General features: G+C 42.1%; 1 protein-coding gene across 1 annotated transcript in view; it reads left to right on the forward strand.

The window, feature by feature from the left end:
* The window catches only part of gdpd2 (glycerophosphodiester phosphodiesterase domain containing 2), a 104,231-nt gene that overhangs the window by 51,462 nt on the left and 27,592 nt on the right, over positions 1-25,177 (forward strand). Inside the window, exons 9-12 of the mRNA XM_043704773.1 lie at positions 2,249-2,399; positions 3,196-3,420; positions 15,218-15,363; positions 22,495-22,642. Of these exons, the coding sequence (XP_043560708.1) occupies positions 2,249-2,399; positions 3,196-3,420; positions 15,218-15,363; positions 22,495-22,642 (670 nt within the window). The remainder of the gene's footprint in view (positions 1-2,248; positions 2,400-3,195; positions 3,421-15,217; positions 15,364-22,494; positions 22,643-25,177) is intronic.

Raw genomic sequence — 25,177 nt, forward strand, 5'->3', positions numbered from 1 at the left:
TACCCCAGTTCCAAACTTCCAGCTTAGCACCATCCTCATGACCTATCCTACCTGCCAATCTCCCTTCCCACCTATCTGCTCCACCCTCCTCTCTGACCTATCACCTTCATCCCCACCTCCATCCACCTATTGTACTTTTGGTTACCTTCCTCCTCAGTCCCACCCCCCCTCCCATATATCTCTCCACCCTGGAGGCTCCTGCCTTCATTCCTGATAAAGGGCTTTTGCCCAAAACTCGAGTTTCCTGCTCATAGGATGCTGCCTGACCTGCTGGGCTTTTCCAGCACCACTCTGATTTCCAGCATCTGCAGTCCTCACTTTTGCCTCGCTGACAGACCAGCTGAGTTTCTCTAAAACTATTTCCAAACCTCTAACATTCACAGCATGTTGCTTTTACATCATTATTTTTGGCAATTTCATATTCAGTTATATTTCTATGCATTGTATTAACCGTACTATAAGTGGTTATATAATGTGGAACCTGAGCAATACAATAGACCTTAGTCACTTACCACATACCTAAATAACCAGCTCCTTCTCCTGTAGCAGAGTATCAGTTCCTGAAGCAAAGAATGTTCAGAGAAAGCAAAAGCAATAGTACACCTCTTTCTGTTCCTCCCCTGAACTCCCCTAATCCTTAATGCCAGCGCTTTACTGTGAGTAGTACTCAAGTACTAGTCACATTAAGTTGAATAGTTTTATTTGCTCCTAAGAGAAAAAGTCTATCTTTAGCTGGTTCTTAATTAAGCTGCACTTTCACTGGAAACTTTATTAAAACCATGCTTTCGGCTGGCAACTGCAGACTTTAAACTGTAGATTTCAATTTAATGCTAACTACATTAGATTTGTAGAAAATTTTAAAAATAGGATTTCTTACCCAATAGCTGCGTGCACTCAGTCAGAGCTGTTTCCTATCTCTCTTGCACTTAAACACAAAGGTCATCAGTAACATGGTTGATTCCATTGAGGCCTTTACAACCAAACATATTTCTCTCCTGCTTCATTTTGGGATTATGTTGATCTAAACTTCCTTGATTCAACTGCATAGAATGCTACATGGGACCTTAATGGGACTATCTTGATAGGTAAGCACACAACCAAAACCTTGCTGCAGAATACTAATGCATTAAAGTGGGTCTCATAATTTGTTAAAAAAAAATACCTTGCAACATTAGGCACAGTTAGAGCCTCAATACATAGTGACACTTGGTGTTTGCAGATGGAGGATTCATTCACAGCTTGATACAGTTGCACACACAATGATGAGGTTGATGCTGGGTACATTTTGTTCCCAACTGACTTGAAAGAAGTTCTGAGATTTACATATTAATGAATCGAAACTTGCAACCCCATTCTAAATGATTAAAGACTTAACAGCAATCAGGTTTGTTCAATACACCTCATCAGTTGTATGACACTGAGTTTTTACTATAAATTCTGTGTCCTATGATTCTGCCCCATTAGCTAACTGATGAAGGAACAGCACTCTGAAAGCCAGTGCTTCCAAATAAACCTGTTGGATTATAACCTGGTGTTGTGTGATTGTTAATCTTGTCCACTTACTTGTGGAATGATCCATTGCAAAGAAGATCTGAGGAGAGATGCAGTGTTTTTTTTTCTGTCAAAGTTCATCCAGAAAATCCCATTACATAGAATTCTATGCTCTACATGTCATTCCCAGGGATGCACAGTGAAATAAACATCAACTGTGGCTTGAAGGCCAACAACTTAATAGAGGATGTTCTTTGATATGTTCAATGTTTCCTGGTCTTCCAGTGCAAAGAATTGCCCTTGACTGAGTATTGCAGACTAGCACATTCCAAGATCGATTGCTGTAAGCTGAGGGATGTACTAAAACCTGGAGCAGCTGCTGCAAGTGTGGACTGGGGAAACGTTGTTGTCAGTCATCGTGCGTTAGGAGACACTTCAAAATGGAATTAGACAGATGGAATGAAGTTGAATTCTATTGTACTTACTGTAATTTTCACTATGAAAGATTCTGCACTTGGGTTGTATGCCTGATATGGAATATAAACTAAATTTAAATAAAAATAATAACATGATGATGTTAAATCACCTAAAGATGTTAAATCACCTGAATGTGTAACATACTGTATAGGAACAAATTTAATTTTATTGCAAATTCTGAAAATTTCAAATCAAAATATTTTGAAATATGCTCTTAACGTGTATTTTTTGAAAAAAAATACTAAAATCTAGATTGACAAGATTACATTTTTTTTTCTAGTTTTGATGGAGTTCCATTTCTAATGCATGACTCTACATTTGAAAGAACAACAGACATAGTAGATGTTTTTCCTAAATGGGCCAGAAATGATGTCGCAAGTTTTACATGGACAGAGATTCAGAAGCTCAATGCAGGGAAGTGGTTTCTACAGGTAAAGATTTGATGGCTTTTCATGTTTATTTTAATCTTTAGGATCAAAGCATTGTCCTTACTAAGTTCTGTGGAAACGTATGACCCATGTGGTACATCATCTTCTAAAATGCAGACAATAGAATAAATAAATTTAAGGGACTATATGCAGCTTCAGGTTTTGACATTATCCTGGCATCTTTAGGTCCTTAAGATTGAAAACAGTTAAGAAATATAGGTATAAAGTTTCATCTCTCAATTAGCCTTATTATTCTTCATAAAGATCTCAGAGCAGCTTCAGTTAAATTCCCCTATATAGGTTCCCTAACTTAGCACTAGGTGGCAATCTATGCCAAAAATATTACTCGTTGGCTGTTAAATTAAATAGAAATGCCATATTGGAAGGTGTGTTGTTCTGAAATTGAAGCTAAAAGCACAATAGAAAAAAGTTGCAGTACATTCTGTCTATATATATAGCCATGCTATGTCTGAGAATATTGAATGGAAAGGTTTTGAGGGAATTTTACTTCTCATCTAACCTGTGCCGTAAGCACTCAATATAGACACTCAATCTAATGAGCACGTAAGTCACTATAAAAAGTTTAAATGCAAATGATGGGTGTTTTCATTGTCTTTGGAAGTTAAAATTATGACTGTAATATTTTTTGTTAAAAATCTGAAAGCTTCTGTAATATCTTGTTTCTCAGCCAACAGAATATATTGATTTGTCTATAGTGTAAAGGTAAAATAAGATGTTAACATATTTCTGTGTGCTCCTGACTTTGTGTATCTCCTTTCCTAATTCCACTCCCTGATAGAAAGATCCCTACTACTCAGTGAGGTTGCTATCAGAAGAATCACAGAAAAATGCTTCAGAACAACGCGTTTGTTCACTGGCTCAGCTGCTGGCTCTTGCTGCGAGAAACAAAAAATATGTGATATTTGACCTGCGACCTCCAAAGAATACGTCTCATCCATATTACAATGCTTCTCACAAAATTGTTGTGGAAACCATTCTGAATTCCTCAATTGATCACAATCTGGTAAGAAAATTAAACCTCCTGCTCAAAGATGACAGATAGAAATTGTCGCATCTCTACATTTGCAGAGCATAATATCTCTATGTTATGTCACTGTTTTCTGAAAAACATGAACTAAATGGGATTTTATTTCAATTCATTCTTCAATATTGGTTTTAAGGTATTTAAATTTGCAAAGAATTAACTCCCAGAAGTAGAATGGTGCATTTAGTGTATTAACCCAAGTGTAAATTTCACAACGTTTTGAAAGTTAATTAAGAAACAATGTAGAATCAAGGAAAGCATAACAGAGCAGTTCATACCTTGGTAAAACAAACAGATCAGATATTACAGTGAGAGGAGGTGATTAGATTAGATTACAGTGTGGAAACAGGCCCTTCGGCCCAACAAGTCCACACCGACCCGCCGAAGCGCAACCCACCCATACCCCTACATTTACCCCTTACCTAACACTACGGGCAATTTAGCATGGCCAATTCACCTGACCTGCACATCTTTGGATTGTGGGAGGAAACCGGAGCACCCGGAGGAAACCCATGCAGACAATGTGCAAACTCCACAGTCAGTCGCCTGAGGCGGGAATTGAACTCGGGTCTCCGGCACTGTGAGGCAACAGTGCTAACCACTGTGCCACCGTGCCGCCCATGGGCAGGTGGTTGTAGCTATGGAAATAGATCGAAATGTGAAAAAACTTTTCAGAAGGAATTTGGAGGGCTTTTAACAGTTTAAGGATTGTATTGGAGGCAAACTATTGTTGAATGAGTTCAATAAAGGAGGGATAAAAGGATCAGGAGTATTTCATAGAAAGACAGCATTTTGGACAAGCATTGATTTTGATGGGCCATTTCTGAGACCATCCAAGAAGCTTGTATCTGCATTTCAAAGTTGCTAACCTTTATAAAGGATTGTCAGAGCTTGTAAACAACATGGAAGCCCATGCACACCCTTCAATAGATCCATCTGGAATCATCTCATCTCACCTCCTGCCTCGAGTCTTCTGATTAAGATGACAGAAGCATCTCAGTCACAGTGTGTGACCTTCCGTCAGGAGAATCCTTGTTTCCCCAGCAACTTGGGCCATGTCCAGTCAGGATTCCATGTTCTTCCAAGTTAATGCATTGGTGCAACACAGTTAGTTAGGGGATTTAAGCACTAATGATCATAGAACTCCTCAGGAAATGATTGCAGTGAATGGGTGAAATTCAAGATAAAAGAGTCAGATTTCATAGACCACAGAAGCAGATAGATGCTGCAGGAGTGTATGTTTTTACAAGGTAGTTACAACATTTAAAAGGCATTTAGATAAATACAAGAATAGGAAAGGTTTGGAGGGAAATGAGCCAAACACAGGCAAGTGGGACTAGTTTAGGTTCGATACATGGGCAGTATGGATTTGTTGGAATGAAGGGTCTGTTTCCTTGCCGTATGGCTTTAACACTCTATAAGTAAAAATCGCTCCAGCATCAACATGTGGAGACACAAGGCCAACAAAACAAGTGTATAAGATGGCAATTCCGTGTGAGCATCCAGCCACTGGTCATCTCCGCTCCATGTGAGCCTCCAGCCACTGGCCATCCCTGTTCTGTGGGAGCCTCCAGCCACTGGTCAACCCCACTCTGTGTGAGACTCCAGCCACTGGCAATCCCTGCTCCGTGTGAGCCTCCAGCCACTGGTCATCCCTGGCTACGTGAGCCTCCAGCCACTGGACATCCCTGCTCTGTGTGAGCCTCCAGCCATTGGTCATCTCCACTCCATGTGGTCATCCCTGCTCCGTGTGAGCCTCCAGCCACTGGTCATCCCCACTCAGTGTGAGCCTCCAGCCACGGGTCATCTCCACTCCATGTGGTCATCCCTGCTCCGTGTGAGCCTCCAGCCACTGGTCATCTCCACTCCATGTGGTCATCCCTGTTCCGTGTGAGCCTGCAGCCACTGGTCATCCCCGCTCCATGTGAGTCTCCAGCCATTGGTCATCCCTGCTCCATGTGAGGGTCCAGCCATTGTTCATCCCTGCCCCGTGTGATCCTCCAGCCACTGGTCATCCCCACTCTGTGTGAGCCTCCAGCCACTGGTCAGCCCTGCTCCGTGTGAGCATCCAGCCATTGGTCATCCCCGCTCCGTGTGAGCCTCCAGCCACTGGTCATCTCCACTCCATGTGGTCATCCCTGCTCCGTGTGAGCCTCCAGCCACTGGTCATCTCCACTCCATCCCCGCTCTGTGTGAGCCTCCAGCCATTGTTCATCCCTGCTCCGTGTGAGCCTCCAGCCACTGGTCATCTTCACTCCATGTGAGCCTCCAGCCATTGGTCATCCCCGCTCTGTCTGAGCTTCCAGCCACTGGTCATCCCCGCTCTGTCTGAGCTTCCAGCCACTGGTCATCCCCGCTCAGTGTGCCTCCAGCCATTGGTCATCCTGGCTCCATGTGAGCCTCCAGCCACTGGTCATCCCCGCTCCATGTGAGCCTCCAGACATTGGTCATCCCCGCTCCATGTGAGCCACCAGCCATTGGTCATCCCTGCTCTGTGTGAGCCTCCAGCCACTGGACATCCCTGCTCCGTGTGAGCCTCCAGCCACTGGTCATCTCCACTCCATGTGGTCATCCCTGCTCAGTGTGAGCCACCAGCCATTGGTCATTCCCGCTTCGTGTAAGCCTCCAGCCATTGGTCATCCCTGCTCTGTGTGAGCCTCCAGCCATTGGTCATCCCTGCTCCATGTGAGCATCCAGCCATTGGTCATTCCCGCTTCGTGTAAGCCTCCAGCCATTGGTCATCCCTGCTCCGTGTGAACCTCCAGCACTGGTAATCCCTGCTCCGTGTGAGCCTCCAGCCATTGGTCATCCCGGCTCCGTGTGTGCCTCCAGAAACTGGTCATCCCTGCTCCATGTGAGCATCCAGCCATTGGTCATTCCCGCTTCGTGTAAGCCTCCAGCCATTGGTCATCCCTGCTCCGTGTGAGCTTCCAACAATTGGTCATCCCTGCTCCGTGTGAGCCTCCAGCCACTGGTCATCCTTGCTCCGTGTGAGCATCCAGCCATTGGTCATCCCTGCTCTGTGTGAGCCTCCAGCCATTGGTCATTCCTGCTCCATGTGAGCCTCCAGCCATTGGTCATCCCGGCTCTGTGTGAGCGTCCAGCCACTGGTCTTCCATGTTCCGTGTGAGACTCCAACCATTGGTCATCCCCGGTCTGTGTGAGCCACCAGCCATTGGTCATTACCGCTTCGTGTGAGCCTCCAGCCATTGGTCATCCCTGCTCTGTGTGAGCCTCCAGTCACTGGTCTTCCCCGTTCCGTATGAGCCTCCAGCCACTGGTCATCCCTGCTCCGTGTGAGACTCTAGCCACTGGACATCCCTGCTCCGTGTGAGCCTCCAGCAACTGGTCATCCCTGCTCCGTGTGAGCTTCCAGCCACTGGTCATCACTGCTCCATGTGAGCCTCCAGCCATTGGTCATCCCTGCTCTGTGTGAGCCTCCAGCCACTGGTCATCTCCACTCCATGTGAGCCTGCAGCCACTGGCCATCCCTGTTCTGTGGGAGCCTCCAGTCACTGGTCATCCCTGCTCCGTGTGAGCCTCCTGCCACTGGTCATCCCTGCTCCGTGTGAGCCTCCTGCCACTGGTCATTCCTGCTCCGTGTGAGCTTCCAGCCACTGGTCATCACTGCTCCATGTGAGCCTCCAGCCATTGGTCATCCCTGCTCCGTGTGAGCCTCCAGCCACTGGTCATCCCTGTTCTGTGGGAGCCTCCAGTCACTGGTCATCCCCGCTCCGTGTGAGCTTCCAGCCATTGGTCATCCCGGCTCCGTGTGAGCCTCCTGCCACTGGTCATCCCCGCTCTGTGTGAGCCTCCTGCCACTGGTCATCCCCGCTCCGTGTGAGCTTCCAGCCACTGGTCATCCCTGTTCTGTGGGAGCCTCCAGTCACTGGTCATCCCCGCTCCGTGTGAGCTTCCAGCCATTGGTCATCCCTGTTCCGTGTGAGCTTCCAGTCACTGGTCATCCCCGCTCCGTGTGAGCTTCCAGCCATTGGTCATCCCCGCTCCGTGTGAGCTTCCAGCCACTGGTCATCCCTGCTCCGTGTGAGCTTCCAGCCACTGGTCATCCCTGCTCTGTGTGAGCCTCCCGCCACTGGTCATCCCTGCTCCGTGTGAGCTTCCAGCCACTGGTCATTCCCATTCCCTGTGAGTCTCCAGCCACTGGTCATCCCTGCTCCGTGTGAGCCTCCAACTTTAACCAACTCTGTCTACGTATCCTTGTAACTCAGAGAAAGTGAGGACTCAGATGCTGGAGATCAGAGCTGAGAATGTCATGCTCCAAAAGCACAGCAGGTCAGGCAGCATCCAAGGAGCAGAAGAATCAACATTTTGAGAAAAAACTCTTCATTAGAAATCTGCATCAATTCCTGGTGAAGGTCTTTGCCCGAAACATCGATCCTCCTGCTGCTCAGATGCTGCCTGACCTGCTGTGCTTTTCCAGCACCATATATCCATGTAATTGCCCTTGTTTAAGTTTGAAAAACTAGTTTCCAACCCAAAGTTTCTCACTGTAACGGAATATAGAATTACAACATTATATGATCACTCTTCCCTGAATAATTCTTTACAATGAAATTATTAGTTAATCCTGTCTTATTGCACGTGGTAAAATAGGGCAAAGGCAACATGGTTTCATCAAGGGGAGGTCATGCCTAGTGAAGGGGTTATGCCTGAAACGTCGATCCTCCTGCTCCTCGGATGCTGCCTGACATGCTGTGCTTTTCCAGCGCCACACTTTTTGACACTTATTGCACATTGTTAAGTCTAAAACAGCTTGCTGTCCACTTGTTTCCACAATATATTGATATAAGTAAGAAAGTATCACAAATAAACTAAATGAGTTCCTCCTCAAAGTTACCTTTACCAATCTGATTTGTTTAATTACATGAATATTAAAATCTCCCTCATTTATTGAAGTTGTTTTCTTATTTCTTGACTTATTTTCTGTCCGACGGTATGTCTATTGTTAGGGATTATAAACTACTCCCATCAATTAATTCCTTCCCTTTCTGTTTTTCTTCATCCAGCTGATTCTACATCTTGATCTTTAGAGCCAAAATTATTTTTCACTATTCTACTGATCTTATTCTGTAATAGCAAAGTTACTCATTTCATTTACCTTTCTTCCAAAATGTCAAATATCCTTGAACATTCAATTCCCAACACTGATCACCTTGCAATCACATTTCTGCAAAGGATATCATACCATATCGATTTATTTCTCTGTGTGATGTCAATTCATCCATCTTATCCCAAAGACTTCATGGATTCTAATATAGACCCTTTAATTTTGTCTTTTTATTGTATTTTCCACACAATGAACCTCTTTGCTGGTGCAGTGTTGTCATTTATTGTATCCGTTGCTCCCGATGCGGGGTCTCCTCTGCATTGGGGAGACTGGACGCCTCCTTGTACAGCACTTTAGGGAACATCTCCGGGACACCCGCACCAATCAACCCCACCACCCCGTGGGGGAACATTTCAACTTCCCCTCCCACTCTGCCGAGGACATGCAGGTCCTGGGCCTCCTCCACCGCCGCTCCCTTGCCACCCGACGCCTGGAGGAAGAACGCCTCATCTTCCACCTCGGAACACTTCAACCCCAGGGCATCAATGTGGACTTCACCAGTTTCCTCATTTCCCCTCCCTCCACCTTACCTCAGTTCCAACCTTCCAGCTCAGCACTGTCCTCATGATCTGTCCTACCTGCCTATCTCCCTTCCCATCCATCGGCTCCACCCTCCCCTCTGACCTATCACCTTCATCCCCACCCCCATTCACCTATTGTACTCTTTGCTACCTTCTCCCTAGCTCCCCTCCCCACCCCCCCACCACCACCATTTATCTCTCCACCCTGGAGGCTACCTGCCTCTATTCCTGATGAAGGGCTTTTGCCCAAAACATCGATTTTCCTGCTCCTCGGATGCTACCTGACCTGCTGTGCTTTTCCAGCACTTCTCTGATCTAAACCCCAGTGTTGTTATTTGTAGACTCCGTCGCTTCCAGTCACATTCTGATTATCATTACCAATATTGCTACACCACAATATTTCCTTGTATTTTCTCATTAGCTTCCTAAACCTCCCTTCAGCAAATCTCTCCCAAACCTTTTAATTCAGAGCTCACTGTACATCATCTCCCAAACTCTTTAATTCAGAGCTCACTCTATAGCCCTGGTTATTTGAATCTTGAGGGCACTAGTCCAAGTACAATTTGAGTGAACCTATCAAACTGACACAATTTCCTCATCTCCAATTACTGATGCCTGTACCTTATGAATTGAAACCTATTTCAACTACACTAACCTTCGAGCCACACACCCACCTCCTCATCTGTTTGTTCCAATGGAAATTTACATATGGTTTGGGTAATGATCTACAGATTATAATCCTTGAGGTTCTGTTCTTCAATTTATCTCCTCTTGCCTATTCTTTCCAGTGCTGTTGACTCCAACACAACACAATGAATCACAATGCCAGTGTACTTTACCCTCACTCTCAAATATCCTTTCAAGACAATTTGAGATAGTTCACACCCTGGCATGAGGTAGACAGCATATCATGTCCAACTCTGGATCAAGTTTAGAAGGGATGTCAACTGCCTCCATTAGTATTGAATTCCCCACAAAAACTATCTTAGACTTGCCCTCTTAATCTTCGATATTTTAGACAGCTGCATTCTAGCTGACCTTCTGATAATCTTACTTAAGCAGTCCATGTCCAAGTGCAGAAAGACCTGGACAATATCCAGATTTGAGCTGACAATTGGCAAGTAAAATTCATTCTATACAAGTACCAGGCAAAGACCATCTCAAAATGACCATTGCCATCACCAAATCCCCCATTATCAAGACACTGGGGGCTAACAACCAGAAACTGAACTGGACTCACCATATAAATACTGCGGCTACAAGAGCAGGACAGAGGCTAGGAATCCTGCAGCAAACACCTTACTTCCTAATTCCTCAAAGCCCATCCTCCATCTTCAAGGCACAACTCAGGACTGTGTTGGAATGCTCCCCACATAACCTAGATGTGTACAACTCTATAATACTGAAGAAACTTGATACCATCCAGGAGAAGCAGCCTGCTTGATTGGCCCCTATTCACAAATATCCATCCCTCCATTATTGATGCACAGCATAACAGTGTGTACCATCTACAAGATATGTTACAGCAACTCAGCAAGACTCCTTAGACAATATCTTCTACACTCATGATGACTTCCATTTAAAAGGACAAGGGAAATGCGATATCACTTGCAAGCTACCCTTAATGCTACTCACCATCCTGAATTGGACATATATCTTGTAATATATTTCTTGTAATAAAACAGGCATAGATGAATGTTTGAATATAATGTATATATACACAAGACATTGGATTAATAGAGGAAAAACTGGGAACACTGAAATACAGAGACGCAAAATGCTTTATTTTCAATACAATGTTAGAAATCCCATGTCTGATCATTTCTGAGACCCAAGCCTACATGCATTCTTTTTCTTTAACCAAAGCTTGCATCACTTGAAAAGACAGCATTTGCTAGCCATCCCTAATTTCCTTTGAATTGAATAACTTGTTGGAACATTGCAAAGAGCAATTAAGAATCTAGTACATGGATGTGTGACAAGTTTGATATGTAGGCCAGACCAATTAAGGATGGCAGATTTCCTTCCCTCTTTCCTAAAGGACACTAGTGAACCTGATTTTTTTTTATAATTGATAATGATGTCGTGATCATCATTGTTGTGGTATAAACAGTTACCTTGAGATTTGTGAGGATCAGCAATCGCAGGCTTTATTTTTGAGCGTGTTGGGGAGTTGCCTTTTGCAAACTTCACTATGGTCTTTCCTAGAGTAAAGTCAGCATGGAAATTTGTAGACCGATAGAACTGAAGATGCTGTTAATCAGAAACAAAAACAGAAGTTGCTGGAAAAGCTCAGCAAGTCTGGCAGCTTCTGTGAAGAGAAATCAGAGTTAACATTTCTTCAGAGTTAACAGGACTTCTGAGGAAGGGTCACTGGACCCAAAACATTAACTTTGATTTCTCTTCATAGATGCTGCCAGATGTGTTGAGCTTTCCCAGCAACTTCAGTTTTTGTTATGGAAATTTATAGTCTTAATTCTCACATTTCATCACCATGTTTTTACATCTTACCACAATCCACTTGATGATTATTTTAGAACTCACATCATGTAACAATGCTTTCCGTGTTCTGTAGATATTCTTTCATCTCATCAGTGCAAGGATCTTGGTTTTCAATGTGAGCCTAACAAAGTCAACTTCTCTGCTTCCTTATTGCTATAAGATTATTGACCTAAGCTGTGAAGATTTTTACTTTTAGACCTAACATTCTAAGGAGGTTCCCACATTGACTATATCTATACCTGTATCCTTAGCACAAGGTGGAGCTTGGGTTTACTAAAGTGCAGCAATCCCACCTTTTTTCTTGTTTCTTGGCTGCCATTTTGGCCAGCTTCTCAACTCATTTTTGCTGACTTCAGACAGGATTCAGGAAGCAGTTACAAAACTATTACCAGTTAGCAAAACAAATGTCATTTACAAAATACCATGCAAGGACTGTAACACTACATCGGATATTCAGGCAGAAAATTAGCCACCAGGAAACATGAACACCAACTAGCCACCAAAAGACATGATCCATTATCACTAGTATCCTTACATACAGACGAGGAAGGACACAACTTTGACTGGAACACCACATCCATCACAGGACATGCTAAACAGAGACATGCATGGGAATTCCTAGAGGTCTCGCATTCTAACTGGAACTCCATCAATAAACACATCTCTTTGGACCCCATTTACCATCCTCTGAGAAAAAGAACCGGAAGTGATATCACCCACCTTAAGAAACCAAGACACATGAACAGAAAGCGGGACATAACACCAGCGCTTCACCAGAGGCTCACTATTATGGTGACAAAATGTCTGAAAACAAACCTTGAGGCTCAGCAAGCTAATTTACATACTTATCACCAACCTGAGCTACAAATCTTCTCAAAAATCACAAACTAATCCCAATTGAATGATTGCCAATACACGAGATGATCCATATCTAAAGATAGATTTTTATATGAAGACCCCATTTCCACAATCCCTGCCATCAAGTAAATTAATCTTTCCATGTCTTTCTTAATGGCTCATTTTTTCTGCTGCTGTTTGTATAAATAAAGGAGATTTTCCACTGTCCTTGCCACATGCAGGTAGGTGTTCTGTTGGAGGTGGTACATCTAATCCAAATGTGTTGACAAATCCCTCAATTTCCATTTAGTTTCAGAGGTGTTTGTTGGTCATTTCATTGTAGCTAATCCATACCTGGTTCCTCACTGTAAAAATGAAGGTTGGGTGCGATATCTCACAGATTTTATTTGAATGATGAAAAGATAATTGATTAGTAGCTGCACTGTAATCTCGCACACAAGCATAAGCAGTTTGTGTTTGTTTGTATGTGGTATCAATTACTTTTATGGTACAATTGCCTTCAGTCTTAGTGTTATTAAACTTCAGGATCATGATGTAGCCTATGATTTCACACTACTACATGTTGATGAGTTGCTTCCCCTCTCCAATTTAGTTCCCACCAAACTTCTTTCTTTGGGACTGCATACAGTAGCATATTATGATATGTAACATTACACATCCTTTAATCATTCCAGTATTTCCAACTTGGCAAGTAGTACAGGTTTGGGTCTTTATTGTTATTTTGGGTAGGGTAGCATCAATCCCATCAAGGCTCAGGAAGCAATATCACAATTTCTTTGAGGGATATCCCATATGTTTCCCTCAGCTGAATGATAGTTCACTCCTTCCTAGTTCCATATTATTGAAACTCAGGTCACTAACCTCCCAGTGTGTTTGTCTGTACATGGCACCAAACCTAACATTCTTAATATTCAGTTCTATATTATCAATTAAGTCCTGAGCCAATTGTAAATGCTATCTTTTCATTTTACTTTATGTTTGATAGCGGACTGGATTAGTTTGATTAGTTTTCACAAAGGGCTGAGGAAGGAATTTTGAAAAGCCTTCTTTTTTAACTTGTAAAGAGCACATTACTGAAATTCATTACAATTCAGGTTCTACTGTTGCTTTGCCAGCAGTCAAGAGAAATTGTAAGAGGAGACATCACGGCTCCTGGAAGTGTAGACAAGGTGAGATAAAACAAAGAACTGAGGATGCTGAAGATTTGAAACAAAAGCAGAAATTGCTGGTGAAGCTCAGCAAATCTGGCAACATCTGTAGGAAGAAACCAGAGTTGATATTTTGAGTCAAATTTAAAGTTACTGGACTCAATACGTTAATTCTGTTTTCTTCCCACAGATGCTGCCAGACCTGCTGAGTTTCACCAGCAATTTCTGTTTTTGTGTAGAAAGCTAGGTTCAGTCAGTAACAATTTGCTAATTTCTTTTTGTGGAATAGTAACCAGTGATGAATGCCAAAGTAGCAAGTTCAAACTAAATCACCATGGCTACAGAAATGCCTATAATTTAATTATTAATTTCAGATACACAGAAAATCCATTATTAACTCAACAATTTAAAACAAATTAAAGTGAAAATATGTAAAATCAGACAGTTCATATCACACCCATGTGATTCTCCTTTCCAGGAAACAATCGCCTGCATTTTACCCCCTGGCCATTTATCAATTTGCTTCAGTTTACCCTAAAACCAATTGCAATGATACCTTCTTGTTTACCCAAGAAAACAAAACCTCAATCGAGCCGCCACATTTTCTCTAATTAATGAACCCAGTGACCTATTGCTTGGCTCAGATTCTCAAATCAGCTCATCAGCTGCCAATTTGAAGGCTGACTTCCCTATGTAATGGTGGTAAAATGAATTTATTCACCCTTCCTTTTATGTCAACACTCAATCTAATGTCACTGATTGTTATTATGAGGACTTGCTTGCAGCACAAAATTGTTTGGGTTTAAATGAGACACTTCAAACCTTGTAAAGTTCAGCAATTACAGACGTGACTTTCAAGCACAAGTTGCAAGTAACTGTCATGGCAAACTTCAGCAAACTCTTTCTCTAATATTGAATCAATTATTTTAGCACTTACATCTGTTGATGCTTCTCTTATCTCCTCATCAGCTCTAAGATTGAAGCTATCATTGTGACCAGAAACCATTCCTTCTATCTGTTTCCTATCACCCTTAGGTTATTGACTCAAGCCATAACAGTCATTAGTTTTACAACCTATATTCTTATTTTCCCACGGAACTGCCTTCGTACTGCATCATGCCTGCAGTATCAACTTCATTTCTCTTCATGTTTAAGAAAAAATGCTTATTGTCACATTTATCTATTGTGCTGTGTGTTTTAATATGAACTTTAATTACTTGCCTCATTTTACCAAACTTAATTGAATTCAAAGCTCACCAGTTACCATGGTGAGACTTGAACTTGTGTTGTCAGAGTATTAATTGCTGAGCACAATTTGACATGTGATTTTAATTCACCTTCTGCAGGTAACTGAACAGAAACAGATTTATGTCTCCTCCTAAATCTCACTTAGAAAAATAACAGTGTGTTCTTGAGGTTTCAGAATACTAATATATTAACCACAAGCCCTATTATCAATGCACATCTACACCTGACCTCACCACTGAAAATGTGAGACAACCTATTGGAAAATTGTGAGATAAAAGGTTTTAGAAATTTCAGGCTTGTGGATAGGAGTAAAGAATGCCACAGTGAATATACTCTTCTCTGAACAACCTTTCATACTTCATTCTCTGTAGATCTTATGGTTACCCGACAATAAAAATAGCACCCCCAAAGATTTCCAGAAGATTGTGGGAGAAAAGCTTGACCCAGAGACACTGCAAAGGCAGAACATTCACACCATCAATATTCGCTATAGTAACATTAGTTTCATGGAGATCAGGTAAGATGCTTTGAATATACAAAAATGAGCCTAAATACTAGAACCTGATCAGAAAATGTTCATAAATAGATCACAGAAGACTGCAGGCAATTGTCACTAAAGTCACAATTTGATCTATTTCTTTGAAGATTCAATAGAGATATTTTTGGTGACCTGTTATTGTATAAATGTAATTTTGTGAAATCACATTCTTAATAGAGAGTCTCAATATTAGCAACATGAATTCAATTCATGTTGACCTCAGAGTACAACAGGATCTTGATCAAAAGGGCCAATGGGCTGAGGAGTAGCAGATGGAGTTTAATTTAGATAAATATGAGATACTGCACTTTGGAAAAACAAATCTTAGCAGGAATTATAACTTAATTGTAAGGTTCTATGGAGTGTTGCTGAACAAAGAATGCAGGTTATTAGCTCCTTGAAAGTGGAGTCGCAGGTAGATAGGATAGTGAAGAAAGCATTTGGTATGCTTTCCTTTATTGGTCAGAGTATTGAGTATAGGAGTTGGGCAGTCATGTTGCAGATGTGCAGGAAGTTGGTTAGGCCACTTTTGGAATATTACATGCAATTCTGGTCTCCTTCCTATCGGAAGGATGTTGTGAAACTTGAAAGGGTTTAGAAAAAAATTACAAGGGTGTTGCCAGGGTTCGAGGATTTGAACAATAGGGAGGAGAGTCAAAGGCTGAGGGGTGACCTTATAGAGGTTTGTAAAATCATGAGGGGCATGGATAGGATAAATACAGAAGGTCTTTTCCCTGGGGTGGGGGAATAGAGGGCATAGGTTTAGGGTGAGATGGGAAAGATATAAAAGGAACCAAAGGGGCAAATTTTTCACAGAAGGTTGTGCTTGTGTGGAATGAGTGGCCAGAGGAAGTAGTGGGGGCTGGTACAATTACAACATTTACAAGGCACCTGGATGGAAATATGAATAGGAAGGGTTTAGAGGGATATGGGCTAAGTGCTGGCAAATGGAACTAGTTTAGGTTAGGATATCTGGTCAGCATGGACAAGTTGAACTGAAGGGTCTGTTTCCGTGCTGTACATCTCTATGACTGTATGACCATTACTTTTTTTGTTTTAGACAGGATACAGCCCTGAATGTTTTGATGGCCAGTCAGTTATTATTCCAGCACGGATAGGAGTTGCACATGGGAACTGTGCAGAATTTCTATCATAGCAGACTGAGAGGGAATTAAGCTTGAAATTGAAGATTCTGCTGTGCAATTTCTCTACACTTGGAAACCCTTCAAAAATATACATTTGAATCATAGAATTCAAAATGATCAGTTAATTAAAGTTACTCAGAAAGTGTTCGACTGTTTATTACATAGCCTAACGTCTGAGTAATTACTCAACTCTGACCTTATAGTCATCTCACTCAATTAGGATGTGGTGGAGGCTGGTACAATTGCAATATTTAAAAAGCATCTGGATGGGTATATGAATAGGAAGGGTTTGGAGGGATATGGGCCGGGTGCTGGCAGGTGGGATTAGATTGGGTTGGGATATCTGGTCGGCATGGACAGGTTGGACCAAAGGGTCTGTTTTCATGCTGTACATCTCTGTGACTCTATGACTCTAACTCCAACTACAAAACGCCAGTACACTTGCATTCCTAGACCCAAACCAGACACCATCATTTCATCACTTGGGACTGGCAACCCCACTCTACTCTGGACCTCAAAAGTCTCAAGCCCCACACCATATCGAGTTGAAGGGTTGAGTCTGGTATAAGGTGGAGGGAAGGGAGATGAGGAAATAGGTGAAATCAACACAGACCCCATGTGGTTGGAGGGTCCCAAGGCAGAAGATGACACATCAGGTGGCCAGAATCTGGTATTGGAGCAGGCCCAGGTCTTAATGTCCTTGGACAGAGTGGGAGGGGGAGTTGAATTGTTCAGTCACAGGCTGTTGGGGTTGTTTAGTGCGTGTGTCTGAAGCATTCCGCAAGTTGGAATCCTGTCCCCCCAAAGTACAGAAGACCACATCAGGAGCAATGAACAGAGTAGATGACGTGTAGAGGTGCAGGAAAATCTCTGCTGTATGTGGAATGATTCTTTGGAGCCTGAGATTGATGTGCGGGAGGAGGGGGAGGGAGATGTGGGCATAGGTTTTACACCTCTTGCGATGACTAGGGAAGGTGCCAAGAGTGAAGGGTGGGTTGTTGGGGATCATGGACCTATCAAGGGAGTCGCAGAGAGAATGGTCTCTGCGGAATGCAGATAGGAGTGATGAGGAAAATATGTCTCTGGTGGTGGGGTCTAATTGTAGGTGGTGGAAATGATGGAGCATGATGCGTTGTATCTTGAGGTTGGTGAGGTGGAAAGTGAAGACTGGAGGGGGCGGGGGAGTGCAGTTTCTGTCCTTGTTGTGATTGGAAATGTGGGATTCAAAGGCAAAGGTGCGGGAAGTGGAGGAGAGGCACTGGAGGACATCGTTGACCATGTGGGAGGTGAAATTGCAGTCCTTGAAGAAGGAGACCATCTGGGATTTTTTTTGGTGTAATTGGTCATCCTGGGAACAGATGCGGTGGAGGCTGAGGAAGTGGTAGCAAGAAATTGCATTTTTACAGGAGATAGGGTGGGAGGAGATATAGTCCAGGTCACTGTGCAAGTCGGTGGGTTTGAAGTAAATGTACATGTTGAGTTATTCACCGGAAATGGAGATGGAGAGGTCCAGGATAGGGAGGAAGATGTCCACGATGGTCCTGGTGAACTTGAGGTCAGGTTGGAAGGTATTCATGAAGTTGATGAACTGTTCAACCTCCTTGTTGGAGTACAAGGTGGCGTTGATATAGTCATCAATGTAGCGAAAGAAAAGGTGGGGAATGATGCTGGTGTAGATGCTGTGGAAGATGGACGCTTTCATGCTCCCGACAAAGAGGCAGGCATAGCTGGGACCCATGCGGGTGCCCATGGCTACTCCTTTGGCCTGGAGAAAGTGGGAGGATTCAAAGGAGAAATTGTTGAGGGTGAGCCCCAGTTCAGCTGAGTTCAGCTCCAGACCCGAGTGCCCCATTGTCTCATTCTACATTCTCGACCCAATCTTCCTTCATTTCTCAGGCACCAGCACACTTTCCAGCTCTTGTGTCCTTATCATCTTCACCCTGGGACCCTACTCCCTGGCTCCCTACCCCCTACAAACTTGGCACCTACTCACATAACATATTATCTCCAAGCAACTACCTCTACACACTTGGCACACCACCATCTGGCACTCAACCACTTTACATCATACCCACCTGGCACTCTACCCCATGCCGACTTGGCGCCCAATACCACCTTGATCCCTATTTACCTGGTGCCCTACCCCCTCAAAGTCTGGCACCCTATCTTCATGATGCCCTAACCTTACACTTACCTTACGTACTTATCATATGATAGCAGCTGTCAAAGTCACTGTCTGTGATTCGAGACCTTCAAAGTTCAGAATACAGTAGTTGACTGCTGTGAAAAGTGATATGGATTTCTTCCCCCCTCCCCAATAATTTTGAACAGAATCTCCCGTCAGAGAAGCAGTGTTCTCTTGTTTCCAAAATATGAAGGGCGGCAGTATTTTACGTGAACTTGCCAATCATCAGAAAATCTGTTCCATGTTGTACACTACCTGCCTGAACTTCTCATGAATGCTTCCAAAGTAAATGTGAATATTACAAGATCGTGTTTTGCAACCAGAGTAAAATAGGTTTCAAAACATAAATGGTAGGATTTTAATGTGGTGGAAATGGGTAAAACATTAGTTATAGAGCATTACACATAGAAAGAGACCTTTTGGTCCATTTTGTTCATGCTGGTCATCAAGCGCCTACCTGTTGTAATCATATTTTTCCAATACTTGGCCCATAGTTTTATGTACTATGGTATTTCAAATGTTCATCTAAATATTTCTTAAATGTTGTGATGGTTCCCATCCCTAGCACCCTTTCAGGCAGTGAGTTCCAGATACCCACCACTCTCTGGGTGAAAAAGAAGTCTTAAATTCTCTCTAAACCTCCAGCCTTTTATCTGCAACATATGCCACCTGATTATTGGCTTCTCTACCAAAGGAAAAGTTTATTCCTATTGACCATATCTTGCTCCTTATAATTTTGTAAACGTCAATCAGGCCCCTGCTCAGCCTTTGCTGCTCCAAGCTCAAAAGTGTGCTTTGTCATTACCATAACCGATAGCAATATTGTGAGTCCATACATATATATGTGTAGGAAATTGTTAATAATACTTTATTCTCTTCTACAGGATGCACTGTAAGGGTCCTTTCAGAATTCAATCCCTAAGTAATCATTGAATTGTCAAAAACTCCACTTTTGTTTCTTTATCCTTTGCTAAAAAATCTTGAAAAATTAGACTTTACTGAATGATGTATAGCTGAATATTTAATGGAGTTCTAAGTTCACAACTATTCTAAGTGCCCTCACTGGCTGTGAACAGTGAACTGCATATTTGTGGACTATCAAACTTCATTATAGTTTTTCTTCAATGGAAGTACAAAAACTTGAATATAGCTGAAAAGAAAGATATGTTGCCAATGCTTTTACCCTTACACTCATTAAGACAAAGGTAAGAATATCCAATGATTACAACAGTTTTGATGCAAAAGGAAAAGGGTGCAAAGTAATTTCCAAGTCAATTCTGATTGGCCAAAATGTTGCCATTGAGCAATGGGGAACTATCAGCTCCCATCTTCCACTGCAATTTTAGAAAGGTAAAGTATTTGTACATCAGAGAATTTCAGACACTCTCCATGATGATTAACTCTCCTTTCCCAGTGATTCCAGTGTAACCAGAATCCTCTGAGTGTTTTTGTTAATCTGCTTGTCTTTAAAACCATTTTTATACACTGAAGTTGATTGTGGTCCTTTGATCGTGTGTGTAGTTAGAGAACAGAGAGCCTACTGAATCTGTTGCATGTAAAAAATCCACCAAATATTTTTCGGATGATATGCAGTGGGGGCTGGTATAAACTTTGGTAATGCAAATCCCTCATGCCAGTGGGTTTGTGATGTAGAAATGTCCCATCCTTTCCCATCCCTTCTGTCGCTTTCAGATGAGAGGTACTAGTATCTGAATCATTGAGTTCTCTGAATCTGGCTTGTATATACTGTGAGTTTCTTGCTAATGACCACGGTGATTTGTTCAGTAATATTTGGGCTTTGCAGAGTCCATGAGAGCTGAAGGAAGGAGCTGACTGCATTGTCACCATTTTAATACCTCTCTGAATCTTTGCTTAGATCCCCTTTTATCTTTGAAACTTTTGTTTTGCTTCATTTGGACTGGAGGTGTTCAGATGGAATGAGCTGCCAGAGGAAGTGGTGGAGGCTGGTACAATTGCAACATTTAAGAGGCATTTGGATGGGTATATGAATAGGAAGGGTTTGGAGGGATATGGGCCGGGTGGTGGCAGGTGGGACTAGATTGGGTTGGGATATCTGGTCGGCATGGACTGGTTGGACCAAAGGGTGTGTTTCTGTGCTGTACATCTCTATGACTCTATATTACTTTTGTTTTCAGAGAATGGGTCCCTGCGTATGAATATGTGATGGTTCTACGCAGTGAACTTGAGCTACATTATAACCTCAACCGATTATCTCAAAATCATTTTGTAACTATCTACCCACTCAGGATTGTCTGATAAGTGCTGCCCAGCTGCTGAATCACATCCAAACGTCAACATTTTGTTTTAGGTTTTGCTAGCATGGGTTTCGTGAATACAGTCTCTGCTCTGCCTGTTATGAACAACTAAAGGAACATGTTGTTCCAATCACCTAAGCACCAGGAAAATATGTCCTAAATACTTAGCATTGTATGAGCACTGAACTTTATAAATGATGTTGCTCTATTGTGTATTGGACAGAATGTCTTTTTGGACTGAGGGCAGTAGTTACTAACATAAAACAACATAGCATTGCCTTGCCCATCAGTTAATTTGCCAGCCAATCAGCAACATTTCCTCCAGTATGTAATTATTTTGTGATTGTATGTTTCCATTTATCCTGATGAGTGCAAACCCAAAATCCTCAGCCAAATGTCTATGTCCAGAAATATAAATCATCACTGCGTAATTTCAAAATGGAAGTTATTTTAATGGAAGTTATCTTATAAGTTAAGATGTGTAACTTCTGCCTTAGCCAAACATTTATTTACATTTCTGAAAACATAAATGAATTGTAAAGAATAATCTGTGAATTTTACTTCCTGCCTTGTTAGGAGAAAGTGCAGACTGCCGATGCTGGAGATCAGAGTCAAAAAGTGTGGCGTTGGAAAAGCACAGCAGGTCGGGTAATACCGAAGGAGCAGTAGGATCGATGTTTCAGGCATAAGCCCTTCATCACTCCTGATTCTCATGCTCCTCAGATGCCGTCTGACCTGCTGTACTTTTCCAGCACCACAGTTTTCAACTTTCTGGCTTGTTGCCTATGAAAATAATTCACTATGATTGGATGCTTACACTATTTGCAAATATGACTTGCTAAAATGCCCAGGATCCTTTGACTTTGCAGCAAATTCAATCTATTGTTGGGGAAGGGGAAATTCACCCCACTAATTGCTAAGTGTTTTTAGGCACCTTTTTCAAGGTTAATGACGAGGTTAAGTACTGAAAGAAAAGTCAGCCCAATTTAGTTGGTGTAGGTCTATCTAAGCCTCACAGGTAAGCCCCTTTTCAATACAACCTCATCAGCCTCCAGAAGAACTTCAGTGATATTGTACTGGGATAACAATGGCACATTATGAATTTCCCAGTGCCCTGTTGGTGCAAATCTAGTTTAGCAAACAGCAGTTAACTTCTGTTTGAACTACAATGTTAAGGAAATTACATTATTTGGGAGAGGGTTGCACAGAAAGCAAGTGTTAAATGGTTTCTTATTAGTATTCTGTTTGAACTTGTTAGGTTTACAGAAAAAATGGGATGGAAATGACATACCTTCTTCATTCTTGTATAAATCTGGAGCCATGTGCCAGAAACCTTTGTGTTTTCAAACATGTCCACTAGATGGCGTCAGAAAAATAATTTTACTTCTAATAAATCAGCGAATTTCTGCTATGAAAGAGAGGTCAAGCTTTCTCCTTCAGTGTAATTTGTTATCTTATTAGAATTAATTAACTCAAACATTGTCACATTGTTATGTACCTCCAGGAACTATGCAGAAAAGAACATCAGCACAAACCTTTATGTTGTCAATGAACGTTGGCTGTTCTCCACGCTGTGGTGTGCCAAAGTGAACTCTGTTACGACCAATGCCTGTCATATCTTCAAGAATATGCAAGAACCTATTTGGCATATTGTAAGTGAGACTTTTAAACAAGTAAAAATTGTGGAGCTTGCAGGTCCACAGTGGGGTGTCAGCAATGAAATGAAGTTAGTCCTGGAACAAATTATGTTCCTTCATTCACCCTTGGAGTAACTAATGGATATAGATAGGAGGCAATTGATTTTTGTGATACTTATAAATAGCAAAATTGAGCTTTCTTTTCTTAAACAACTATCCAAGGACAAAATGTGTCATCTGCAATGGAGCAAATCAGATGATTTTATCCAGTGAGTAATCAGATAGGAATATACCTGCCCTGAAATTCTCATGGTCACATAAGACAGAAAGCAGAGTATTTAGATTAGATTAGATTCCCTACATTGTGGAAACAGGCCCTTCGGCCCAACCAGTCCGTACCTACCCTCTGAAGAGTAACCCAAGCAGAACCATTTCCCATAACTAATGCACCTCACACTATGGGCAATTTACCATGGCCAATTCACCTGACCTGCACATCTTTGGACTGTGGGAGGAAACCAGAGCACCCAGAGGAAACCCACGCAGACACAGGGAGAATGTGCAAACTCCACACAGTCGACCGAGGCTGGAATCGAACCTGGGACCCTGGTGCTATGAGGCAGCAGTGCTAACTACTGTGTCCCTGTGCCACCCATAAAACTCTCGTCCCTGCCCAGCGGGGGATTGAACCCTGGTCTTCTGTGTGACAAGCGGGATTAATAACCACTACACTACCGAAGATGGTGATGTTTATCTGGAATGGTCCAGGAATGTGGGGTGAGACCAGGATATGCTGGGATTCCAACCTGCAGGTTTTTTAACATACCTTTGGGAGACATGATGGAAAAATATTTCTGTCCTTCCAAGCCCTCTGTTAGGTTGTGATGCATGGTCAGTGTGTCAGAATACTTTAAAGAGACATGGTCATGATACCATCACAATATCACAGCATGCAACCAGACGGTACAAAATATCATAGTCTGTTTTATCTTGAATCATTTGAAGCATGATCCTCTACCAGAAATATACCTGTTGTAATGTAACAGCCTAATATTAGTGCAGATACCTATGTGACTGAGGAATGCAATATTTATATATAATTGTTAGTTGCAATAAACTTCCATTGGATTCATCAATACCATAATATTCACATCCAATCTTTCATGTCATGGGAGACAACAAAGTCATTCACACATCAGTTAAAACCACTCTGTGAGAGGCACATTCACCCTGTATAGGAGCCATGTTTGAAGTAATTCCCAGGCTTCTTGAAGAGACATGCTCCTTTCATTCACGAATGTCCTAAGTAAGATTTGATCTAGGAATGTCTGAGGCTTCAGGATAGAAATATCAAGAAACAAGTGATCAATCCCAGAGGAAATTAATTTTGTACAATGTCTGCAAATTGTTTAATAAAATATAGCACATGCTTGAAATCGATAATAAAAATAGAAAATGCTAGAAATGGCCAGCATTTTTGGAAGCATCTGGGAAGAGAAAACCAGAGTTAACCATTTTAGATTGATGACTTTTCTTGGAATTGAAATCATTTTTGTATGTATAAATAAGTAAAATAACTGGATGCATTTTTTTAAACCTAGAAATTTCTCAGCACACCCTATTAATCTAATTGGGTGCAGTGCAGCCACTGAAATTTTAAACAATATAATCATTTAAATGAGCCTACTAAGAATAGGCAACATATGTATTGCAAAGACAGAGCCCCACACACCTCAGGATCACCATGTTTGTATGGTAACAATAAGAAAACATTGTGGTAAATTTTTCATCAGCTATTATTATATCACCCAACCAATTAAAGTGTGCTAACTCCACTAATTTTTGCAGAGAAGGTTCATTCATTTCGTATGGGTGAACTCCTGAGCAATGTTGGATCTGGTATTGACAGTTCACCAGAGGAAAGGGGACATGTACATAACTCTTGACCTTGTTTGTAATGATATATTTGCAATGTTGTTTAGATAACAAAAGTATTTGGCAAAATCGCTTACTGGTACTAATAATGTGTAGACAATGGAATACATTAGACAATAAATATTCACCTCCTTTTCTCAAAATTCCTTCCAATGTTTCATGATCTTTTTCTACGGGCATATTCACTCCCAAATGTACTGTTTGAGCTTACATTGTCTTTTCTTTCCTTCCATCTTTGTACTGCATGTTCCCAATTCTTGAGCCTAATCTTCTGCCTCTGCCCCTCACCCTGTACCTTCATTCAGCATTCACATTTTCCAGTGGCCTTCCCTGCTCTAATTATAATAAATCTATTTCTTCATTGACTATTCCCTTCTAGTGAATAGCTGATTTTAGTACTCACTTTTGTCCTTTCAGACTAATGGCATCATATTGATGATCAGAACTGATTTATCCATCATCAGGCAAACTATCAACTGTGGCAGTTTGATCCACATAGCTCTGTAACATGTGGATATGAGAAGTACCTGGCTACTAGTTATTTTCCACAACTCCTTCAGAATCTGCAAATTTGCAATCCATGTCAAGCACCTGTGACTAGTGCACTTAAAAGGT

Source organism: Chiloscyllium plagiosum, chromosome 15 (assembly GCF_004010195.1).
Source record: "Chiloscyllium plagiosum isolate BGI_BamShark_2017 chromosome 15, ASM401019v2, whole genome shotgun sequence".
Lineage (NCBI taxonomy): Eukaryota > Metazoa > Chordata > Chondrichthyes > Orectolobiformes > Hemiscylliidae > Chiloscyllium > Chiloscyllium plagiosum.